This window comes from Lissotriton vulgaris, chromosome 9, assembly GCF_964263255.1.
Source record: "Lissotriton vulgaris chromosome 9, aLisVul1.2, whole genome shotgun sequence".
Taxonomy (NCBI): Eukaryota; Metazoa; Chordata; class Amphibia; order Caudata; family Salamandridae; genus Lissotriton; species Lissotriton vulgaris.
The window spans coordinates 286,649,900-286,670,504 of NC_141697.1; the positions used below are offsets into that span (position 1 = coordinate 286,649,900).

General features: G+C 49.1%; 1 protein-coding gene across 1 annotated transcript in view; it reads left to right on the plus strand.

The window, feature by feature from the left end:
• Positions 1-20,605, plus strand: part of TSHR (thyroid stimulating hormone receptor) — a 618,302-nt gene that overhangs the window by 302,159 nt on the left and 295,538 nt on the right. The window contains exon 3 of the mRNA XM_086937590.1: positions 16,711-16,785. Coding sequence (XP_086793716.1) covers positions 16,711-16,785 — 75 coding nt within the window. The remainder of the gene's footprint in view (positions 1-16,710; positions 16,786-20,605) is intronic.

Sequence of the window (20,605 nt, forward strand, 5' to 3'; positions counted from 1 at the left end):
CCTTAGTGCCTCGGGAGATCGTAGCCGAGACACAGCTGTGAGGTGCGCCTTGAAAAGGCGCCTTGTGATGTAACGCTATTTACCCTATCCGCTACTTTTTTAAATCATTGTGCACACAATGTGTGCTGTCTCGCCTAAACACTGTGGACATTCTCTAGTCCATGCAGTTTCTTTTGTGTCAATTCTATTCTTCCGTACTGATGGCCACACATTTACACCTGTATGTCTCCAAGTGAAGTAGTGTGGCTCACTGGTTAGAGGCGGCAGACCCGAGAGCAGAGGATGGCCCGGGACCAGGGTTCGATTCCCGGCGCGGCAGGTTTCTGGACCAGGGTCAGCGGACTCGATAATTCTCTCGCCTCGGTGCCCACTCTGATCAGCGATCACACTCGGCAACTCTGGGAATTAGCTTGCCTCATCTTCACTAACGGCCCCACCAGACCGCCGGGGATGCCTGGTCTCACCCTGGAGATACCCATTAAGGGACCATCTCTCAGGGAAGCCAGGAAGGGTTTCGGAGCGGTCGAAGCGCCTTGGGACCCTACGGGTAAGTAGTGCGCTATATAAATGCATATACATTTACATTTACATCTGTTATTCCTCATTATTGGTTTTCAATGGTACCCACCGGTGCGCGCGCAGCCTTCCTCCCTTCCCAACCGCTTCAATGTTCGTTTCAGTATTTCCATAAGCGATTTCAGAGGGTGTTTTCGTCCTAGTTGAAGTAACTATTTTGCATCCTCGTAAAAACTTCCTTTTTTATGGCATTAAAATGAGAATAATATTGCACAGGCGCTCTGCTTTTATATTTAATCCCCAGTTATTTCAGGATTTACACAAATTAGTTCCCTGTTGCTGCAACTGAAATAAAAGTCACTATCAACAAGGATTTTGGGGCTGCCTGTTTTCTATTCTTATGTTGATACCGGGAGGCAGCGGGCACACCTTCAGACTGGCATTGCCACCTGTTTATATTTAGAACCCTGAGGATGAGGGCAAAAATGGAGACCCATCCAAGTACCTGCTTTTAAAGACTGTCGGGGCTGAGCTCTGGCAGGACCGGCCCACTTAAAGCCCTGCTCGTATTTATTTCCTTCTCCGGGGTTTGTAGAGGGTTTAGTTAGGGCCGAGGTGTGGAAGGATGGGACCTGAGTTTGCCTTTCCTTGGCACCTCTCTGGTAGTCTGTGCCCTTGGCGCGGGCCCAGCTCACACATACCAAAGGCTGTCTCTGAATGGGACCTCTCTCTCTAGGTCCAGCCGCTTCTGCCTCTTCCAGTCCCTGGTCTGTCTCTGGGGTTGTCTGTGCCTGAAACACCCCTGTCACTTCCTCCATCGCGAGCTAGGAGTCAAGTGATGTCTCAGAAGCAGTCAATTGTGTGTATTGCTTCTTTGTGGAAGTGAATAGCAATATTTTTTGCGATATACCAAAAATATAAATGTAGAAATGCTTCAAGCAGTGCGGTCGCAGCTCGATACTCTTTTTTTTTCTTCACACGACTAGCGCCTTCTACAAATAAACTACAGTGGGAGCTACTGTCGACAGTCAATTTTTGAAGGACCCGCCTCCTTAGGGATTGCAGCTCTGTATATTTAGACCCCCTCGCTATCTTTTCACTTGCACCATGATAACTCTTGTTTGTCCAAGATTTTTCTGAATTCTTTTGTCCTAATCCTCTTTATTCCATGTTTTGGACCCCGCCTCTCCTGCAGCACTTGCACCCTTGAATGTTTTATGTCTCTCTTCACTCTGTACTTCTGTAGCCCTTGCGGCTGGCTCTCTTAAGGTCTCGTGTTATTCTGTCTCACCTGTGAGCCCTCTCTAATCCACACCTGTACTTCAGACTGCCACCTCTCTAACTGAGACAATCATTTGTACAGTTGTAATATCTTGTTCCACTGGAACCACCCCATGTACGATAACATCCGTCTGTAGGGGGGGAGCCGCTGCAGGACCGCAGCCGCTGGAAACTACGTGTCCCCAACCCCCTGAGGGCCTCCTAATCACAGCACTATAAATCGCAGCCAGAGCCCCGCGGGTCCGTCCCCACCCGTAAGTACCCGGAAGAGACTGGACCGGGCTTCCCCGCGTGGTTTCCTTAATTTGGAACATCTAAAGGTATTGTCCTGAAGCAAATGAAGATTATTTCTTGTTTATTTTGAGCAGGCCCGGACTTGCTGTTGCGATCCCCCGGTGCGCCACAAGGGTGGGGGCCGATCTTGGGCCCCTGTGGGGGCGGTTTGTTACAGGGCTGTTTTTGCACGAGTGAAATCGCCTAGCAAAGAGCGCAGTCGCACCCCCAACCCCCCCTGGGGGGTGGGGGGCCGGCCGAGCACTTTGCCAGGGCCGGTTTTGGTTCCCAGTCCGGCCCTGATTTTGAGAGGGAGGGTATCTGCACTTCTCAAGAGAATTGTAATACTTTTAATTGGAGATTACCAGCACTTCTCAGAAACGAGCAGGTATTCCGATACAGAGTACCCGCATGCAGTTCTATTTTTCCATTTCAAGCACTGACATAAGTGACTTTTCACACGACCATAAACGTGTGAGCGGTGTGTGTTGGCAAGGTAGATCGGCGGCTTAATGCATCTACAGCTGGCGACCCAACTGGGCAGGCACTGTAATTTTCTGTCGAAGAACGAGTGTTATTCGCAGAGGCCAACCACCAACGGGGGCATCAGAGGCCGGCGCCATAACAGACGCCGAGCCCCCCCACACCTCCTCCGGCCAGAACGGTTTGTGGGCGCGGAAAGAGGGGAGGGACCCCCACGCCCCCCCCCCACCCGGAGACACAGCGGCGCCACCCCCCCGGCCAATGGGCCCCCAGCAACGTTCAAATGGCCCAATGGGGGGGGGTATGGCACGAACGACGGCCACCGTCGCGGGGGGGGGATAAAAGACCTCTCCCCCCAGGAAGATTCCTATCTTTGGAGCGGGGGGAGCAGCACGACCAAGGAATCGTTGAAGGACGACTGGACGACGGCGGAAGACGACGTAAGCCGGCACCGTGCTGTAGGAGAAGGCGAGCGGCAAGGAAGAAGGACTATGCAACGCCTGAAACACGGACCCAGGACCAGGCATCCAGACCCTCCCCGGACTGCAGACCGCTGGAGGTAAAGAAAACCCCGACAACAGCGGGGGATGCGATCGGGGATCGAAGGAGGAGAGCCAAGGCATCGCAACAAGAAAGCCGGGAGCGGACCAGCTCCATCGGCACCCCCGCTCGGCCCACGAGCAGTGAGGTGAGCGGCGGACACGGCAGCAGTTTCCCTCTCCCCCCACTGCATCCGCCTCGCCAGCCGTGGCACTACTGGCTGACGGAGAGAAAAAAGCGGCTGAGCGCCGCGTTACCAACGCGGCGGAACTAATAACCGGACGGGCAGGCGGCCCCGGTCTTCCAGCTGCAGCCCCGGACTCAGAATCAGGGTCCCACGAGCAGTGAGGTGAGCGGCGGACACGGCAGCAGTTTCCCCCTCCCCAGCCGCATCCGCCTCGTCAGCCGAGCTGAGCTCTGTGTCACTGACGCTGCGGATACAAGAACCGGGCGGGCAGGCGGCCCCGGTCTTCCAGCGCAGTGACGAGCAGCAGCCCCAGACCCAGATACAGGGCAATTGCGAGGGTGAGGCTCACCAACAGGCTTACCTTGGTGCAAAGCGGAGCGGTGGCAGCACCCCACCAGGCACGCTGAAGACAGGAGAAGGCGGGCGAGCAGGCAGCTAGTTAGCCCCGCCTCCTCCCCTCCTAGAGAGCAAAAAGAAGAAAACAAGCACAAACTCATCATCAAAAAAAAAAAAAAAGAGAGGTGAAATTTTAGATCTTGGTGCATATTGGTGGCGGCAGCACCCCGCTAGTGAGTGCAGGTTGGTGCATAGCGGAGGCGGCAGCACCCCGCAGTCCTCGATCACCAGTGCAAGCAGGTGGCAGCAAGGGCACCAGGAATGCCGCGAAGAGGCAGCAACCAGCAGCAGGAAGACCAGGGCGAGCTGCTAAAAAGGATGCGGGCGGCATCACAGGAACACGGGAGCGACTGGATGGACCGCTTTGCGTCTGGCGACGACAGCGACAAGAAGCCAAGCAGGTGACGTCAGGCGGACACCGCCCCACAGGCCACCAAGAGGGCGAGGAAGACGCCAGCCAAATTCGCAGAGGCGGCACCACCAAAAAAGGCTCCCCAGAAGAATGCCCCACCACCTGGAGCCAAAACGGCGGCGGCGGGACCCAGCGCGGAGACCAGGGACGCAGCAACGAATGGTGAGTACATGACGAACATGTGAGGGAATGCATTAAATCAATGACACCGCTACTGTTACACAGCTTCAGCGCAGGCAGTGCAGGAACGGCCCCACAGGGGGAGGTAGCAAGACAGCCGTGGCATCTCCTAGAACCAGGGCAGGCACACGCACAGGCGCTGGGAGTACAGGGCACAGCTGGGCCCAGGGGAGATGACAGCGGTACAAAAAGGGGTGGTGATGGACGGAGCATCTGAATCAATCAAATACTCACACCCAGTCAAAAGATCTGGGCTTAATCCATCACCGTTCTTTAGCCCACTCAGCCCCCTCAGCAACTGACCCTTACACGAGGCCATCCCCCGGGCCAGCATCCATGACCACGAGGGCAACAGGGCTGGCCTATCTCATACCACTATCAGTAAAGGAGAGAATATGGTGGAAAGAATTCATAGACATATTTTCCCTTCTTGAAATACAGCTAGAAGGGCTTGACCTGACGACATGCGATAAGAAGGACGAGGATAGAAGGGAGAGGCGAAGGGAGAGAAAGGACAGGAATTTCTACAACTGGCTAGACACATTCAGGATCATGGCATGCATAATAGTTGAGAAATTCCTGCGCTGCGCAGCGGACCTATGGCTTTATGAAGCCAGCATTCACAGGGCCCAGAGGCAATTTCCGGGTGATGCATGGCTTGAGTACGACAAGGGCTTTAGGCTCAAGATGCAGACAAACCCTGAGATGGAGTGGAATGAGGAGGATGTATCCGGCTTCATCCATAAAATGATGGTGGCCAAAGAGGCCAGGTCATGGGCAGGAAGGAGCGAGCAGCCCTTTCGGACAGCTTTCCACAAGGGGAGGGGGCGGCCTTTTCAGAGATCCAGACAGGCCCCCCCTTGGAAGACAGCGCAGGCCAGCGGGACACCAGCAATATGCTGGAGGTTTGAGGCAAATGAATGTACTTACGGAGCGGCATGCAAATTCCAGCACGTATGCTCAGCATGCGGGGGTGGGCACCCAGCAGCGGCATGCAAGCATAGAAGAGACCAAAAAGGAGACAAGAAAGAGCCAGAGAAGCAATATGGAGCCCGCAAGGGCGACCGGGGGGAAGCAGGCTAGGGCAGCCTACAAGCTAGCACAGTCCCCATCAACACCCACCAGCTACGCCGGCTAGCAAACAGGTATCACAACAAAACGGACGCTAGGACAATAGTCCAAGGATTTGAGGCAGGCTTCCCCATCCCTTTTTCAGGCACCCCCCCCAACCCCCACCCAGGGATGCACCAGGAACCTAAAATCAGCATTACTACACCCAGAGGTGGTGTCTAAGAAGTTAGAGAAGGAAAAAGCCCTAGGCAGAAGAGAAGGCCCTCTCCCCCAGGAGGGGTGCAAGGGCTTGGTCATCTCTCCGTTAGGGGTCGTGCCCAAGAAAGAACAAGGGCAATTCCGGCTGATACACCATTTATCCTATCCCGAAGGTGGATCAGTAAATGACGGGATTCACGCCGAGGCATGCTCGGTGAGCTACTCATCCATAGACGACGCCATTGGCCTAGTTAGGGCAACCGGGTGAGGGACGCTCATGGCAAAGGCTGACATAGAGACCGGTTTCCGGCTACTCCCTGTCCACCCCAACAGCTTCCATCTGCTAGGCTTCCAGTGGAAGGAGCAGGTATATTTTGACAAGGCCATGCCAATGGGGTGCTCCATAGCTTGTGCTTATTTCGAAGTGTTCAACACCTTTGTAGAGTGGGCACTGCATGACAGGCACCCAGTGGGCGGGAAACTGCATTACCTGAACAATATCCTCTTCACTGGCCCGGCACGATCAGCGGTATGCGAGAGCACACTGGTAGCATTTGAAGGCTTGGCAGGCGAGCTGGGCATCCCCCTGTCAGCGTAGAAGACAGCAGGCACAGCAACAACCATGACTTTCCTGGGCATTGAGCTAGGCACCCTCGCTGGGACAGCCAGACTCCCCCTGGAGAAGGTTGCAGACATCAGGGCAGAAATCAAGGGACTGTGCGGGCGCGAAAAAGCCACCCTTAGAGAGATATAGAGTCTCATAGGCAAACTGAACTTTGCAGCCAGGGAGATCCCAGCAGGCAGGGCATTCGCCAGGCGACTAACACAGCTAACATGCGGAGTGACGCTCAAACACCATCATGTCAGGTTAGGGGGAGCGGTCAAGATGGACCTGCTCATGTGGGACACCTTCCTGAAAGACTTCAACGGTACAGTGATTTGGAGGGAGGGCTGGGTCACCAGCAAACAGATTGCTTTGTTCACTGACGCTTCAGGCAGCACACGCTTCGGCGCGATACTGGGCAACAAGTGGTGCGCTGAGCAGTGGCCCGCTAGATGGCGCAGGGAGGGCGTGACCAGCAATATCACATTCTTAGAACTATTCCCCATCATAGTGGCACTCACAATATGGAGGCACCCCCTACGAAATATGAAGCTGACATTGTGGTCCGACAACAAGGGGGTGGTTCAGGCAATCAACAGGGGGACAGCCAGGTGCCCAGACACTGTGAGACTAATGCGCCGACTGATTAAATTACAGTTGGAGGGCAACATAGACATGAGGGCACGCCATGTCCCGGGAGTAGACAACGAAGCAGCGGACGCCTTGTCCAGAGCGAGATGGGGGAAGTTCAGGGAGCTAGCCCCCAGCGCGGACCAGACCATGACCCCCTTTCCGGACCAACTCTGGGACCTAGCGGGGTCGACTTGTCAGAACTAATCAGTCAAGCGCTCGCCCCGGAGGCAGCCAGGAGGTATAAGAAGTACGCCACCACAGTGATGAGAGTAGGCGGCATCCGGTCACTGAGTGATGCGGGGGCAATGCGCAGGGCAGCGGAGTCATTTATAGGATGGGCCTTTAGCGCCAACAAATCCAGGTCATGGGTCAGCACCCACCTATCCGCAGTGGCGCATTACAGCAGGCTGGAGACAGGACAGGACCCCATAGCATCCCACTATATCAAGACAGCCATGAAGGGTTGGCGGCGCGCTGAGGGCGCAAAGTAGGACAACAGGCGCCCAATAGATTGCAGCAAACTGGGCCCGCTACTGCAGGCCCTGGAGGGCGCCGCGAGAGACACATTTGAGCTTCACCTGTTGAAAGCGGCATTTTCCACGGCCTTTTTCGAGCTTTCAGAATCAGCGAGCTGGATAGCGACAGCCAAGACTGTGGCATCGAGCCACTGTCTACAAGCAGGCGACGCAGTGCCAGGGTCAGGGGAAGTCAACCTACTGTTTAGACGGTCAAAAACAGTTCAGACGGGCAAGGGGGCAGTAGTGAAGCTTCGCTTAAACAGGGACCAGACATGCTGCGCTGTCTGCTGCTTGATGGCATACATGGCCTTACGCCCATCCGGCGAGGGCCCCCTCTTTAAGCACAAGGACGGGTCACACCTTAGCAGATTCCAGTTCAAGGCGGTCCTGCGCATCGCGCTCAGCAAAGCAGGGCTGCCCCCCGTGAGCTTTTTGGTCCCACTCTTTTAGGATAGGGGCGGCCACGACAGCCGCACAACAGGGCATGAGCGAGGCAGGGATCCAGGCTATAGGAAGATAGCGGTCAAGGGGGTACCTCACGTATGTTAGACCACAACTATTATAGGGCAGCAGGGCCGGCTGGGGGGGAGTGAGTCAAATTGTGTGTCCTCTCCCCAGCAGGGCAAAAACCGCAGTTGGTATGGGTGGTAGGCCACTCGTACATCAGCAGGATGCATGCCTGGTGGCGAGAAGGGGGCCACAAGCAGGAGGGACGGCCTGCAGCGACATGCGTGCGTTGGTACGGTCGACCCAGGATGAGGTGGGACCAGCTCTCGGCGACCCTGACGGAATTGCGGGCAGAGGCGGCCCAGCGCCCGGATATACTGATCTTCCACCTGGGGGGAAACGACCTGGCCAAGTTGGGGAGGCGAGCTACCTCCACAACATTCAGAGGGACCTTACGGAGACCGCCAGAGCCTTTCTGGGTACCACAGTGATCTGGTTGGAGCTGATCAGCCGGAGGGAATGGCGAGGAGCAGAATCCACAAAAGCGGTCGAGAACTCGCGAAAGAAGCTAAACCTCACTGTGAGCAAATTCTGCAGGATCAATGGGCTGGAAGCAATCAGGCCGCCCGAAGTACTACGCACAAGAAGGGGTGCACATGTCCGAGGCCGGTATGCGCATGTTCTGGAGCAATTTGTGGGGCGCCATAACCATGGCAGGGTGCAGTTAAGGCAACACCGGGGGGAGGGGAGCCCCCAGGAAGACGGAAGCCTCCCTGGTGGCGTGGCGAAAAACAACGGGGACAATGGTTGGCACAGAAGCACACCAGAGGACGGTGTGCTGAGACAGGTCCAGTTGCCTTAGGATGCCTCACGGCTGGGCGAGGGGACCGAAGGACAGCAGGTAGTACCGTTCACCTTACGATGCCTCACGGCTGGGTGAGTCGGCCTACCAAGAGGGGTGTAAACGGAGACGGCGCTCGCAGCCCAGCCCCTGCCAGTTGGCAGGGCACAACAGGAGTCCAACAAGGTAGCGAGTTGGACCTAACATCGGAACAAACGCTACACCACCCCCGCCGCACGAGGATAACAAAGCAGACCCAACCGAAGCAACTACCAAGAAATAAGGTGTACAAGTATGTCATGCCACACTGCCATTTACAGCTGAATAAAGGTGGTACTGAGTACCCAGAAAGCAATTTGTACCCCTAATAAAAACTGCGGCCAACAAATGACCACCACAAGAAGCATGTATGTTGGCTTATTTTGCAAAGCAAAGGGGGGTAGTGTGCAGAGGGAGCACAGAGGGGAGAGAGTGGGGCTGGTGCGGGAGTTATGAGCGTGGTGCAGAGTAGCACCCGTTGTTGAATAGTGCTGCAAGGCCAGTATGCACACCATAAAACGCATAGCGCTGCAAAACTGCGCGCAGATAAAAGACTGCTTTTCTAACAATGTAGCAGGCAGAAACAAGCAGTTGAGTGTCGCCTGCGCGCGCAAACCCACAAATTGTCCTTTCCACAGTAGGTTACAGTTCTCATAACTGGCGGTAGCTGGATGTGTCATTTGCACATGGTGAAGTTTGCCTTGAATTTCAAATATTCTTCCGGTATCTTTAATTAATCCCTCAAAGCAAGTTTTTTGTTGTTGCAATTTTTTATAGCTCGAGCACGAGACGTACTGGAGCCCTTTACACGAGCACCAGTTAAATTACTTAAGGCATCTACCGGATTCAGGCGGGAGACTAGACTACCGATTTTTTGTAGCCACAATGGCCTACTTTTGGCTGTCTCCCGCTTGAAATTGCCTCTCCCTCAATTGAACTTAACGTTGGAAATTAATTCTCACGATTCTTTTTTAAAATCTCCTGCTTCCCTCTTCTATAATCTTGGAATGTATACATAAAGTCGCAATAATTTTATGAGCACGGAGATTAACAGCCTGATTCATCATAGACCCGTTTTGCGAGTCTATAATAGTGATTCATAAGGAATCGCTACTACAGACTCGCGAAACGGGATTCATGTAGGAATCGCAAAAAGATTTGCGATTCCTACACAATCCATATTTGCGATTAGCAAATTGCTAATCGCAAATAAAGAATAACTCCCCATTCATTCCTATGGGCCAAAAGGCCCATAGGAATGAATGGGGAGTATTCCTTATTTGCGATTAGCAATTAGCTAATCGCAAATAAGATAGCGATTTAAAGGGTGCCAGGGGTGTCCAAAGGACACCCTAAAGCAACCCTTAAATGCAAATTGAAACAGGTGTTGCGCACACACATGTCCAAAGGACATGTGTGTGTGCAACATGCAACTTAGAAAAATGCTTTAAAAAGCATTTTTCTGAGTTTTCGCTATTTACCACGAGGTTTGACCTCGCGGTAAATAGCGGGCTGAAATTGCGAATTCGCAATTTTTTAATGGATGATGAATTGCATTTAAGGAATCTCAAATAGAGATTCCTTAAATGTAATTCCTCGCAAAATTGCGACATCGCTATTACCGATTTTTGCATTTGGGATGATGAATCCCAAATGCAAAAATAGAGCTCGCAAAGGGCCAGATTCTCAGAATCTGGCCCTTTGCGAGCCGATTTTGGCTTGATGAATCAGGCTGTAAGTGATTTGCCCAGAATCACAGGATGTTGAGCCATTCCTAGTTTCGAACTCGGTTGTCCACTTCCTGATTATTCTGACTACCCTAGCACTCAAAGAAAAGGCCTCATGGAAGTGTGTGGGTATCTTTTCTGTTGACCACCCTTTTGAATATTGTTTAAACAACTATTTACCCAAAGGTGTTCATTTAAAAACTGCACCTCGGTTCTGTTGTGAAGACAAATTTATAGTATCTGCGGAGTTATTTTTGTTCTCTTAAGCATTGGTATATACTTTGTATCCATAGGTTCACTCTTCACTCACCAAGTCACAGAACTTTGCCCACTGCAAAGGTGTGCAAACATTCCCATCTTTACTGGCTGCACGCTAGCAGAAATGGTTCCTCATTGCTGCAAAGGGCTGCTGAGTTGGGTTTTTTCTTACATCTCCGTTTAACGCCTTTAAGTAAGTTAAAGCCATTTGCGTTGCTAGACAATACCATTAGCAAAGCAAAAGGCTGTAACTTAATTAAAGGCGAGAACTATTGCATTTTCAATGCTTGTGCTAACTAGCCGGCAAGGGTATTTTCAGCGTTCTTTGGGACAGCTGTCTGCTCCCTTTGATGTCCACAGCTGTCATTTGCACCATAGAAGCTGTGACTCACAGACAGGTTCCACTATGTGAAGGCTCACTGACTGACAAAGGTAGTTGATAACTTTTCAATCCTTTTCATTTGCATGAATAGTCACAAAACACTGCTTTGTTTTCTTGCGAATCACAAAGGATGGGGGAATGCATCTTTGTTGCCTCCTTTTGATGAGATTCAGAAGCCTTGCACAGTTGACATTGTTAGTCAAATGGTATTCAAAGTGTGCAATGGGTGCCCCATGTGTAAATAATTACCTATATTTCATATGCACCAGCATGTACCATGGATGCCCTTATACATCATGGATGCCCCCTTTGCCAATAATTACATAAAATATGCTTATGCCAGAATTTTGCACTGATTTCATCCATATATTATGGTGACCTAGCATGTCGGGCCAGCATTTTGTCACAGTTTTCTGCCAAAACCCCTTGTTTGTATTGTTGTACTCCTGTCACATATTACTCCCAGTGCCTTAGATGCCAGAGTCTACCTCTAGCGTGCCAATGCCAGCATTCTGCCATCCGTGTCCCTTATGCCAAGAATTACCTTTAGCATGCCAGCACAAGCATTTTTATCAAGAGTGTCCCTAGTGCCAAAAAGTACCTCAATATGCCAGCTCCAGCATGTTACCACTCATATTACAATAATTACCTCCAATGGGCCACAACCAGCATGTATCCATTGCTTCCTTTTAGGCCAAGAATTACCTCTGATATACCAGTGTCAGCATGTTGCCATTGGTGCCACATAGTCCTAGAATTACCACTGGTATACCAGTACTAGCATTTTGTCATGCCTCTGTGATCCACACATTGACACACTATGCCAAGGTGAGCAGCAGACTTTCAAGCATTAACCCATCCCATGCTGGTGATGAACCCCAGCCGTCACGCCCCGCGGTGGGCGTGTGCTGATGACGGCTGGGGTTCATCCCGGCCCCGCCCTGTTCTTTTGTTTACCGCACAGCAGTAAAATCGCAGCAGCAGCGAAAGGGTTAAACACTCACATATGCACTCTCACTCATGCTGTACACTCACTCCCTCACTCGCTCACTCACCCAATTATTCTCACTTATGCTCATACTTGTTCTCGCTCATACATTTTCACTCACACTCTCTCATATTTCCTCACACCCATTCTCACTCACACTCCTTTACTTATTTTCCTCATTAATTCTCACCGTTCGCACTCATTCCTATTCATGCCCACTCATGCTTATTCTCTCTCAAATTTCCTCATACTCTTTCTCATTCATACTCCCTCATTCTAATTCACGCATTCGCTTTCACACTCACACTCATTCTTCTTTTCCCACAAACTCTAATGCTCATGCATTCATTCGCACACTCATTCTCACTCTACAGTCCCTTGCACTCATTACCACACATTCAGTCTCACTCACACAAACTCATTAGCACAGACTTTCACTTCACCACACTTTTTCACTCTTAGACTCATTCTTGCATATTAATTTGCACTCACTCACTCAGAAACTCACATTTATTCTCACTCTCTCATATTTACTCACACTATTTCTTACCTACACTCATTATCACACACTCATTTGCCCTCGTTTAGTTTTGCTTAGAGTTCCTCAATATCACTCACTCTCATAACCCCGCTCTCACTCAGTCTAATTTAGTCCCACTCACGCAGACTCATTCCTTCTCATTCACAGTTATATTCAAAGCCACTCACTCTCACTTATTGTCATTCCCACCCTCTTTCACTCACTCACTTTCACTTACACACACTCACACATATGCTTAAACATACATATGCACACACACACTCTCAAACATGCACACACCCAACATTTGAGATGTTTTTTGTTACATACCATTATCCAGCTAGACCCTCGTGGGAGGTACAAAGCTCCCCTTAGACTCTGCCTCTAAAGCAGGAACTGAAAGCTGAAACCTGGGCAGCTTTTAGTCTCTTGGTTTTTCACCTCATCATCTGCCAACGTGGAGTGGGGCTAGTGAAGTAATTGAAAATATGCCATCACACACTATCACAAAATAGGAAAGGGTTGGGTGACAGCTTGATTGACAGGTAGCCCTGGGCACAACAGGGCTGAAGCCCAAGGCTGCTTTTCAGCTAATGCTGCATGGAATCATAAATATGGAAAGCTGGTTCGTGTCAGGCCTATTAGGGCATGGCTGAGACTTCTCCAGCCCTGGAAAATCTCTCCGATGCAGGTTCCCCCATACACCTCTGCCAGTCATCAAGAAGATGATCTGCCTCAGGCTGCTGCTTGACACTTTATTGCAGAGAGGGCCGGCATTTTTGGGAAAACCAAGAGTGAATTATCGTTAATTGCTCAATATTAATATAATTTTAAATGCCTTTCCCAACTACATTTGTGACTGTATTATCCTATAAAAAAAAGGATAAAATGAAAGAAAAGGTGAAAAAAAAGAGTATACAATAAGGAGGAGGGGATGACCACACTCATAAGGGGGAGCGGCCACTGGTTTGCGAAGGTGAAAAGCTTTTAATAGATCTGCTTTATAAATATTCACAATGATGAACCAATAGGATCTGCAGTGAACACAGGTGAGGTTGGTAAATCAGTGTCCCTTTGTTGCGCCGGAGCACAGCCACAGCAAAATCTAAAATTCACATTCACCACTGTCATTACATTGGCCATAGGCTGTTCATGGACATCTATCGGGTGGGCAAACCCACACTTGCAAATAAAATCTTTAAGGGGCTAAGTAATTGGTGGATGTAGAGATCACAAAATTGACTTTATATAACATGTTATAAGTACTAATATTTTATAATGAAGTTTAAAACAATGTTTTCTACTTGTTTTCAGTTTCAGGGCTTCTGGCAGCTATTGTAACCGATATGGTGGTTTCAAAGAGAGTCACACAGTCAGTGGTTAATTTGAGACGGTGGCTGTAGGTGGGGCCCACCAGGACTAATCTTATGGGACAAGCGCTTTTTTTTCTTATCAGACAGAGCAATATAGAGATCAAGCATTTACAATGCAACGGTCTTGCCTTTGCAAAAGTTAGAGCTATTGGCATTGTAAATGACAAAATTGTTATTTATGTGTTGGTTTTGAAAACAGATAAATAAATGGCATTGTCATTTACAATGCCAATAGCTTAATCTCTCGCAAATGCGAGACCTATTGCATTTGCACCCCCACACACAGAGCCACACACACACAGAGCCACACACACACAGAGCCACACACACAGAGCCACACACACACAGAGCCACACACACACACGCAGAGCCACACACACACACAGAGCCACACACACACACACACAGAGCCACACACACACAGAGCCACACACACACACAGAGCCACACACAGAGCCACACACACACACAGTGCCACACACACACACACAGAGCCACACACCCACACACAGAGCCACAGACACACACGAAGCCACAGACACACACGGAGCCATGTGTCGGAGCCACAGACACACACGGAGCAACAGACACACACGGAGCCACAGACACACAGAGACACACACACACAGACACAGCCACACACACAGATCCACAGCACCACACACACACACAGAGCCACACACACACACACACACAGAGCGCCACACACACACACAGAGCCACACACACACACACACAGCGCCTGCTGTGAGGGTGAGTGGGGGTCTGAGTGTGTGTGAGGGTGAGGGGCTGAACAAGTGGGCTTATTCTTGGTACACAATATAACACTTTACCCAAATTAGAGCGGTCAGTGATAAGGCTGTGGCCAATTCAAAGTACACTCTCTTCGCGAAAGACGTCAAGGAAGGCTTTAAATACATATTTACGAATCGTCGGTTCAACCGAGAAGAGCACCACAGTGCAATATAAATGTTCCATAAAAGAACATACTTTTAATGAAAAAATAGCAAATTGTACAAAATCTATAGTCTATTGATGGGTTTTTAATGGAGAGATACAATTGTGCAATGTTTTCCGACAACAGAAAGATGAAGACGGCGATGTAGAGATTACGTTTGAATGTAAAGTCAGTCAGATAATTTACCTATAAGAAGTATACAACCCACTGAGATATCTATCACCATGAGACAACGCACTAGGAGAAGTCATTACAAACAAAATTATACTTTCTTATTGACCACATTCTCAAAACTGGCACAACAGTCAAAACACGCCCACCAGTCGGAAAAGGACGGGGCTTAAAGGGAGAAAGAAATAAAAAACACGCCCACCATTCTGAAAAGGAAGCCCCGTCCTTTTCAAACTGGGGCATGTTTTTCTTTTTCCCCTTTTCTTCATTTGCTGGAATGTAAACAACGGGCGTGTTTTTGACTGTTATTGTTTACATTCCAGCCAATGGAGAAGAGGGCGAAAGAAAGTAAAAAAATGCCCCCAATCACAAAAGGATGGGGCTTAGATGGAAAAATGAACGTCACTGGGACCTTTTCTCCAATGGCTGGCTGCCGTTTAGGAGGCCAGCCAATGGAGAAGAGGGGCGGGGATTAACCTCGCTACTCCAAGACATTAAATCTCGCCAGCGAGACTGCGCATGTGTGCAGCCTACGCTAGCTGAGACCTAAAAACACACAAGAGGGAAAGAAGAAGGAAGAGAAGTCTCGAAAAATAGTGTGACAAAGGGAGAAAGCAGAGATCAAAAGAACTTGCAAGGGTGAGATAAAGGATAAGGGAGTATCTGCTGGTGAATGAAAGGGGAATTGATTTGAAATCAAGACTATGCAACCATGGTATTCAGGATGCTGACATTAAGTAGCGCCAGCGGGAAGCTTCCTAGCGAAACTTTGGCCAAGCACTTATTCTTTTAGAAATTAAACACTGCACACAGCCACACAGTGTGGCCGCATTGCTATTTTTGCAGCATTTTGCACAGGAGGACTCAAGTAAAAGTCATACTCTGCTGTAATTACTTGATCCATATGGCTCCCGTGCTTCAGGTAGTTTTTAGGTCATTCTGCCTTACAGGTCCGTTCATGGTGCCTCCTTCTTCTGAAAGCATCTTCCAGCAATGGTGATATGCTGGGAAGCCTGAAGAGTGTGAAAAGTGCAGTTGTGCTGCAGACCCCCTGTGGTTTGTGCACCTCCTGTAAGTGTATGCTGATTCCTTCATATACATAGTCTGGTGCACTATCAATGCGCTTCAGGGGAGTGGTCCTGTCCCCTTTCCATCTGTCCAATCAACACTCTAGAACCTATTATTCCATTAAGACTTCAGAACAACAAGTGAAATGGCACATGGTAACAGAATGTGCCTGCAGGTTAGGGCCTGGCCGTTTCTTTGATTACTTATTACTCCCAGACTCTACATGGGTCCTAGCTGTACCTGTTCCTACAAAGAACATTGAAATGCTTTTCTTACTCTCAAAAGTTTAGCATTTCGTAAAAAGACATTTTGCCGTTGCGAACCCTGTGATTTTGCGAATTGCAGGGGTTTCAACCCCAAAATGTTTTTCTACATCTGGCCCCTTGTTCTCAGTTTGAGGTATTTGCTGAATTACAGGCCTCTCATGATTGTCTCTTCACTTTTATTGTATGGAGAACAAATGGGATCAAATCATGCATGGCAAAGTACATCCCCGAAATCTAGATTTGTGTGCAGAATTATGAAGTTTGGAAAAATGTGGATGGAATTCTTTGTATTGTTATGATTTTAGGGAACTGTGAGGGTGCTTTGATGATATCCTCGTGGAGATTTGCGTAACCATCACTTTTTTCTGCTTTTTCTTTAGTTACATCTCTATAGATACAACGCTCCAGAGGCTGGAGGCCCATTCCTTCCACAGTCTCAGTAAAGTCACTCACATGTGAGTAAGCGGTGTCCTTCATCCATACTGCGCTATCTCTTTTGTTTGTCTTGAATTTGTTATTTGTGCATTTTATGTTACGTATTTATATGTGGACAAGGACAATTGTGTGCTTTGCATAGAACAATTCGGAGATGCAGACAATAAGTAAAGGCTAACAAGGGTTTTGGGTAAGGGAAAAAGAACCTTGGATTATAGCAGAACAGAGGGGACAGTTGATCCAAAGAGAAAACTATTTTAAGAAGAGTCTTACGGTCTTTTTGGAATTAAGTTTGGGTTCATTTTGAGGGGATCAATGATGACATATTGAATCCAACACTGGATTTGCAGTTACCGACACGTCTTAACCTGTGCAGTTTGCTAGTGTCTTTTGTCTCTGTCAATTAGTTTTTCTGTTTGCAAATGGTAGCAAACATCTTAGAAAATAAATGTGAAAGGCCCTTTCTGTCCGTAAATGGCGAATTCTGATTTGAAGTTCACCCACTGCCTTTATAAAACTAAAGGTAGACACCTTTTCACATTTAATCAGCAGCTTCTGATACTTTTTGTGCCCTTAATCACATATGTAACAAACATAGTATTTACTGTGCATAATAGTATATATTTTCAAGGACAAGGTATATAAAACAAGACATTTATCTGTGTTAGTAACTGTTGTGTTAATATATTAATTGTGCTCTTCAGAGGTTCTTAACTTCCATTATGTCAATTATTGCGATGTCTTTAGGATCAAGGTCATCTGACATCACTTTCTGGAAAGATTCAAGGAAAATGTGTCACTTTCTTGACGACATTAGGATCAAAGCAAGTGCAATGTCACCTCCTCTGCACCTGGCATTTTAGTGAATAAACGTCCACGACTAACTCTACCCCAGAATTACTTGCCCTTCAGAGTCAACAGCTCACCTGATATCTTCCCAGTTTCACAAAAAGCATGCCCATATCTGGAGGTATCCAGGAGCTAAATTATCTTCCTTTTGATTTGAGGAACTCAGACGTTTTGGTCCAATTCTGTAGCAAGATGAAAAAAATATCTGGTTTAAACTTTACATAAACTAGTTTCAACACACAATTTACTATTCAACTTTTTGCTAATGTCTTAATGTCTCTTCTTTCCCTATCTTTGAGTCCTCTGTGACTTACCCTACCCCGACCTTCCAGAGTTTCTACTTGGTCCTCCCCTGCCCCTAGCCTCTCTCCATCTTCATCTCATTTCACCATTTACTGCAACTCTTTTACCACCTCAAACTTCCCCACTGCTTAAGGTTGTACACATTCTCACCTGCTAACCTCTTTCATTTCCATTCTCATACTCCCCAGTACTTCCCTGTCCCCTCAGTTCTGCTGCTCTTTTTACCTTTCTATTTATGTTAATCTTAGAACTGAGGCCCCCATTAGGATGGCGGGTGGACTTTGCCTGCCCGCCATCTTCACGGTACTAGGGACCGCCCGCTATAAGGGCGGGGGTTAGGCATTATGCTAATGCCCGTGCATGGCATTAGGATGCGCCACCATGGCGGGCGCATCCAGCATTCCTACCATTGTGGCGGAGGTGCACTCAGCACCGCCCGCCACAATGGTAGGAAGGCATGCAGTGCACTTCCATGCACAACATGGCAGGCACTGCGCGGTGCCTGCCATGTTGTGCATGGAAGTGCTGGGGGGTACTATAGGTACCCCCATGTGCACCCCCCACCCACCTGAATCATTGGGGGCCCGCAACGGGCCCCCAGAGCAGACTCCGCATGCCTTTCCGTGGCGGCATTACCACCACGGAAAGGCATTGAAAATTGCATTGGCATTGAAAATAGCACATCCTAATATGGATGGCGGTGTCTGATAGACACCCCCACCATATAAATCCTTTTCCGCCCCCTGCCGCGGGCCACCCAGCCATGTTAATATGGCGGGGGGTCTTTGTAGCAAGGATGGCGGGCGGATTGCGCCCGCTATCTTAATGGGGCACTTAATGTGCAGCTGTTGGCACTTTCCTCTTTTTGATTGTTGACACACTCTTCCTGTTTGAAGACGTCTTTTTCAGGTTTCGCTTGCACAGCGATTACACTGTGCTTGTGAAAACCCATAGTGTTCATTATAAACCTTAAAAGGGGCTTACATCCTTCCCCTTTGCTTTTTATTGGTTCCTGTGCTAGCCACTTTTTCCACTCTGATTTGATTGGTTATAGCCAGCCGCGGTCGGTAGTAGGAGTTCCAGCAGGCCGGTGACGTGGGGAGGGGGAGGGGCAGGGTGGGAGGTAGTAATGTATGGATTACGGACCTTAACAGGTAAGTAAACATATAAATAAATAAAACGAATTTCGGTGCGCGCACTGCATCGCATTTGGGGATGCAGTGCACGCAACGAAATTCGTTTTATTTATTTATATGTTTACTTACCTGTTAAGGTCCGTAATCCATACATTACTACCCCCCACCCTGACCCTCCCCCTCCCCACGTCACCGCCCTGCAGAAACTCCTACTACCGACCGCGGCTGGTTATAGCATACTATTTCCTGTTGTTCCTCTACGTGTTCCTCTTATCAGTCTCCTGTGGCCCATGTACGGTTTTCATCCCTTTGTGGGACTTTTGTTTTAAGGTTTTGACTGCACAGCATTTGCTTTGTTTGTCCTCAGCCCTTTACCTAGCCTCTCTGTGGCTGCACGCATTTCAAGCGTGCTTGATAATTTGATTTTTGCAATTTTAAATAGCACACACTGTTGGAGTGCTGTACACGTGCACCAGTTGCATTACAGTAGGGCACATTCCCAGGCATGGAAAAAGTAATTAATTTGCCAATAATTACTGGATTATGATCCTCCCTCTGAGACATGAACCTGGTTCCCCAGCTTCAAGATCAGCTGCTTTAGTCCTTACATCACATTGTTGCTCCTCTCTATTGACATTGAGCTCACAATATTAGATGGCTGACACTCACTTGGAACACACACTTAAAAAAATCACCGACCCCCCCCCCCCCGTGATGGATCGACAGGAAAAAAAAAGTTGTAAATTGTACATTCACAGCACCAGTGAGGACGTGGTACTCGCAGCAAGGGGAGTTCAAGCTTACAATCGGTATTCACAGATAGCAAAAGTGGTCTACACCAAGCACGGGCGATTCAATTATCTTTTATTCATTTATTTTAAAAGTTTTCTATGGCGCTGGCTAGACCCGGAGGTATCAGAGCGCTTTACATGAGTTATGGTACAAAAGGGGGTGGTGATGGACGGAGCATCTGAATCAATCAAACACTCACATCCAGTCAAAAGATCTGGATTTAATCCATCACCGTTCTTTAGCCCACTCTGCCACCCCAGTTCAGACATGGCTACATGCAAATCAGTCTGACCCTGTGCCTCATGAGAACAGTCCAGCCCGAACTGCCAAGCCATGTCTTCCCTGGACCGGAAACAAGCTTCCGAGGACCGGTTTCTGGCATTCCAGCCGTCTTCAGCCCGGCTTGCTTGAATCCAGTGGCAAAGTGAGCAAGGGACTCACGTCTGAGCATACCCTGCCACACTTATGGCAGCCAAAAGCGGTACAAAAGGGGGTGGTGATGGACAGAGCATCTGAATCAATCAAACACTCACACCCAGTCAAAAGATCAGGATTTAATCCATCACCGTTCTTTAGCCCACTCTGCCACCCCAGTTCAGACATGGCTATATGCAAATCAGGCTGACCCTGTGCCTCATGGGAACAGTCCAGCCCGAACTGCCAAGCCATGTCTTCCCTGGACCGGAAACAAGATTCCGAGGACCGGTTTCTGGCATTCCAGCCATCTTCAGCCCAGCTTGGTTGAATCCAGTGGCAAAGT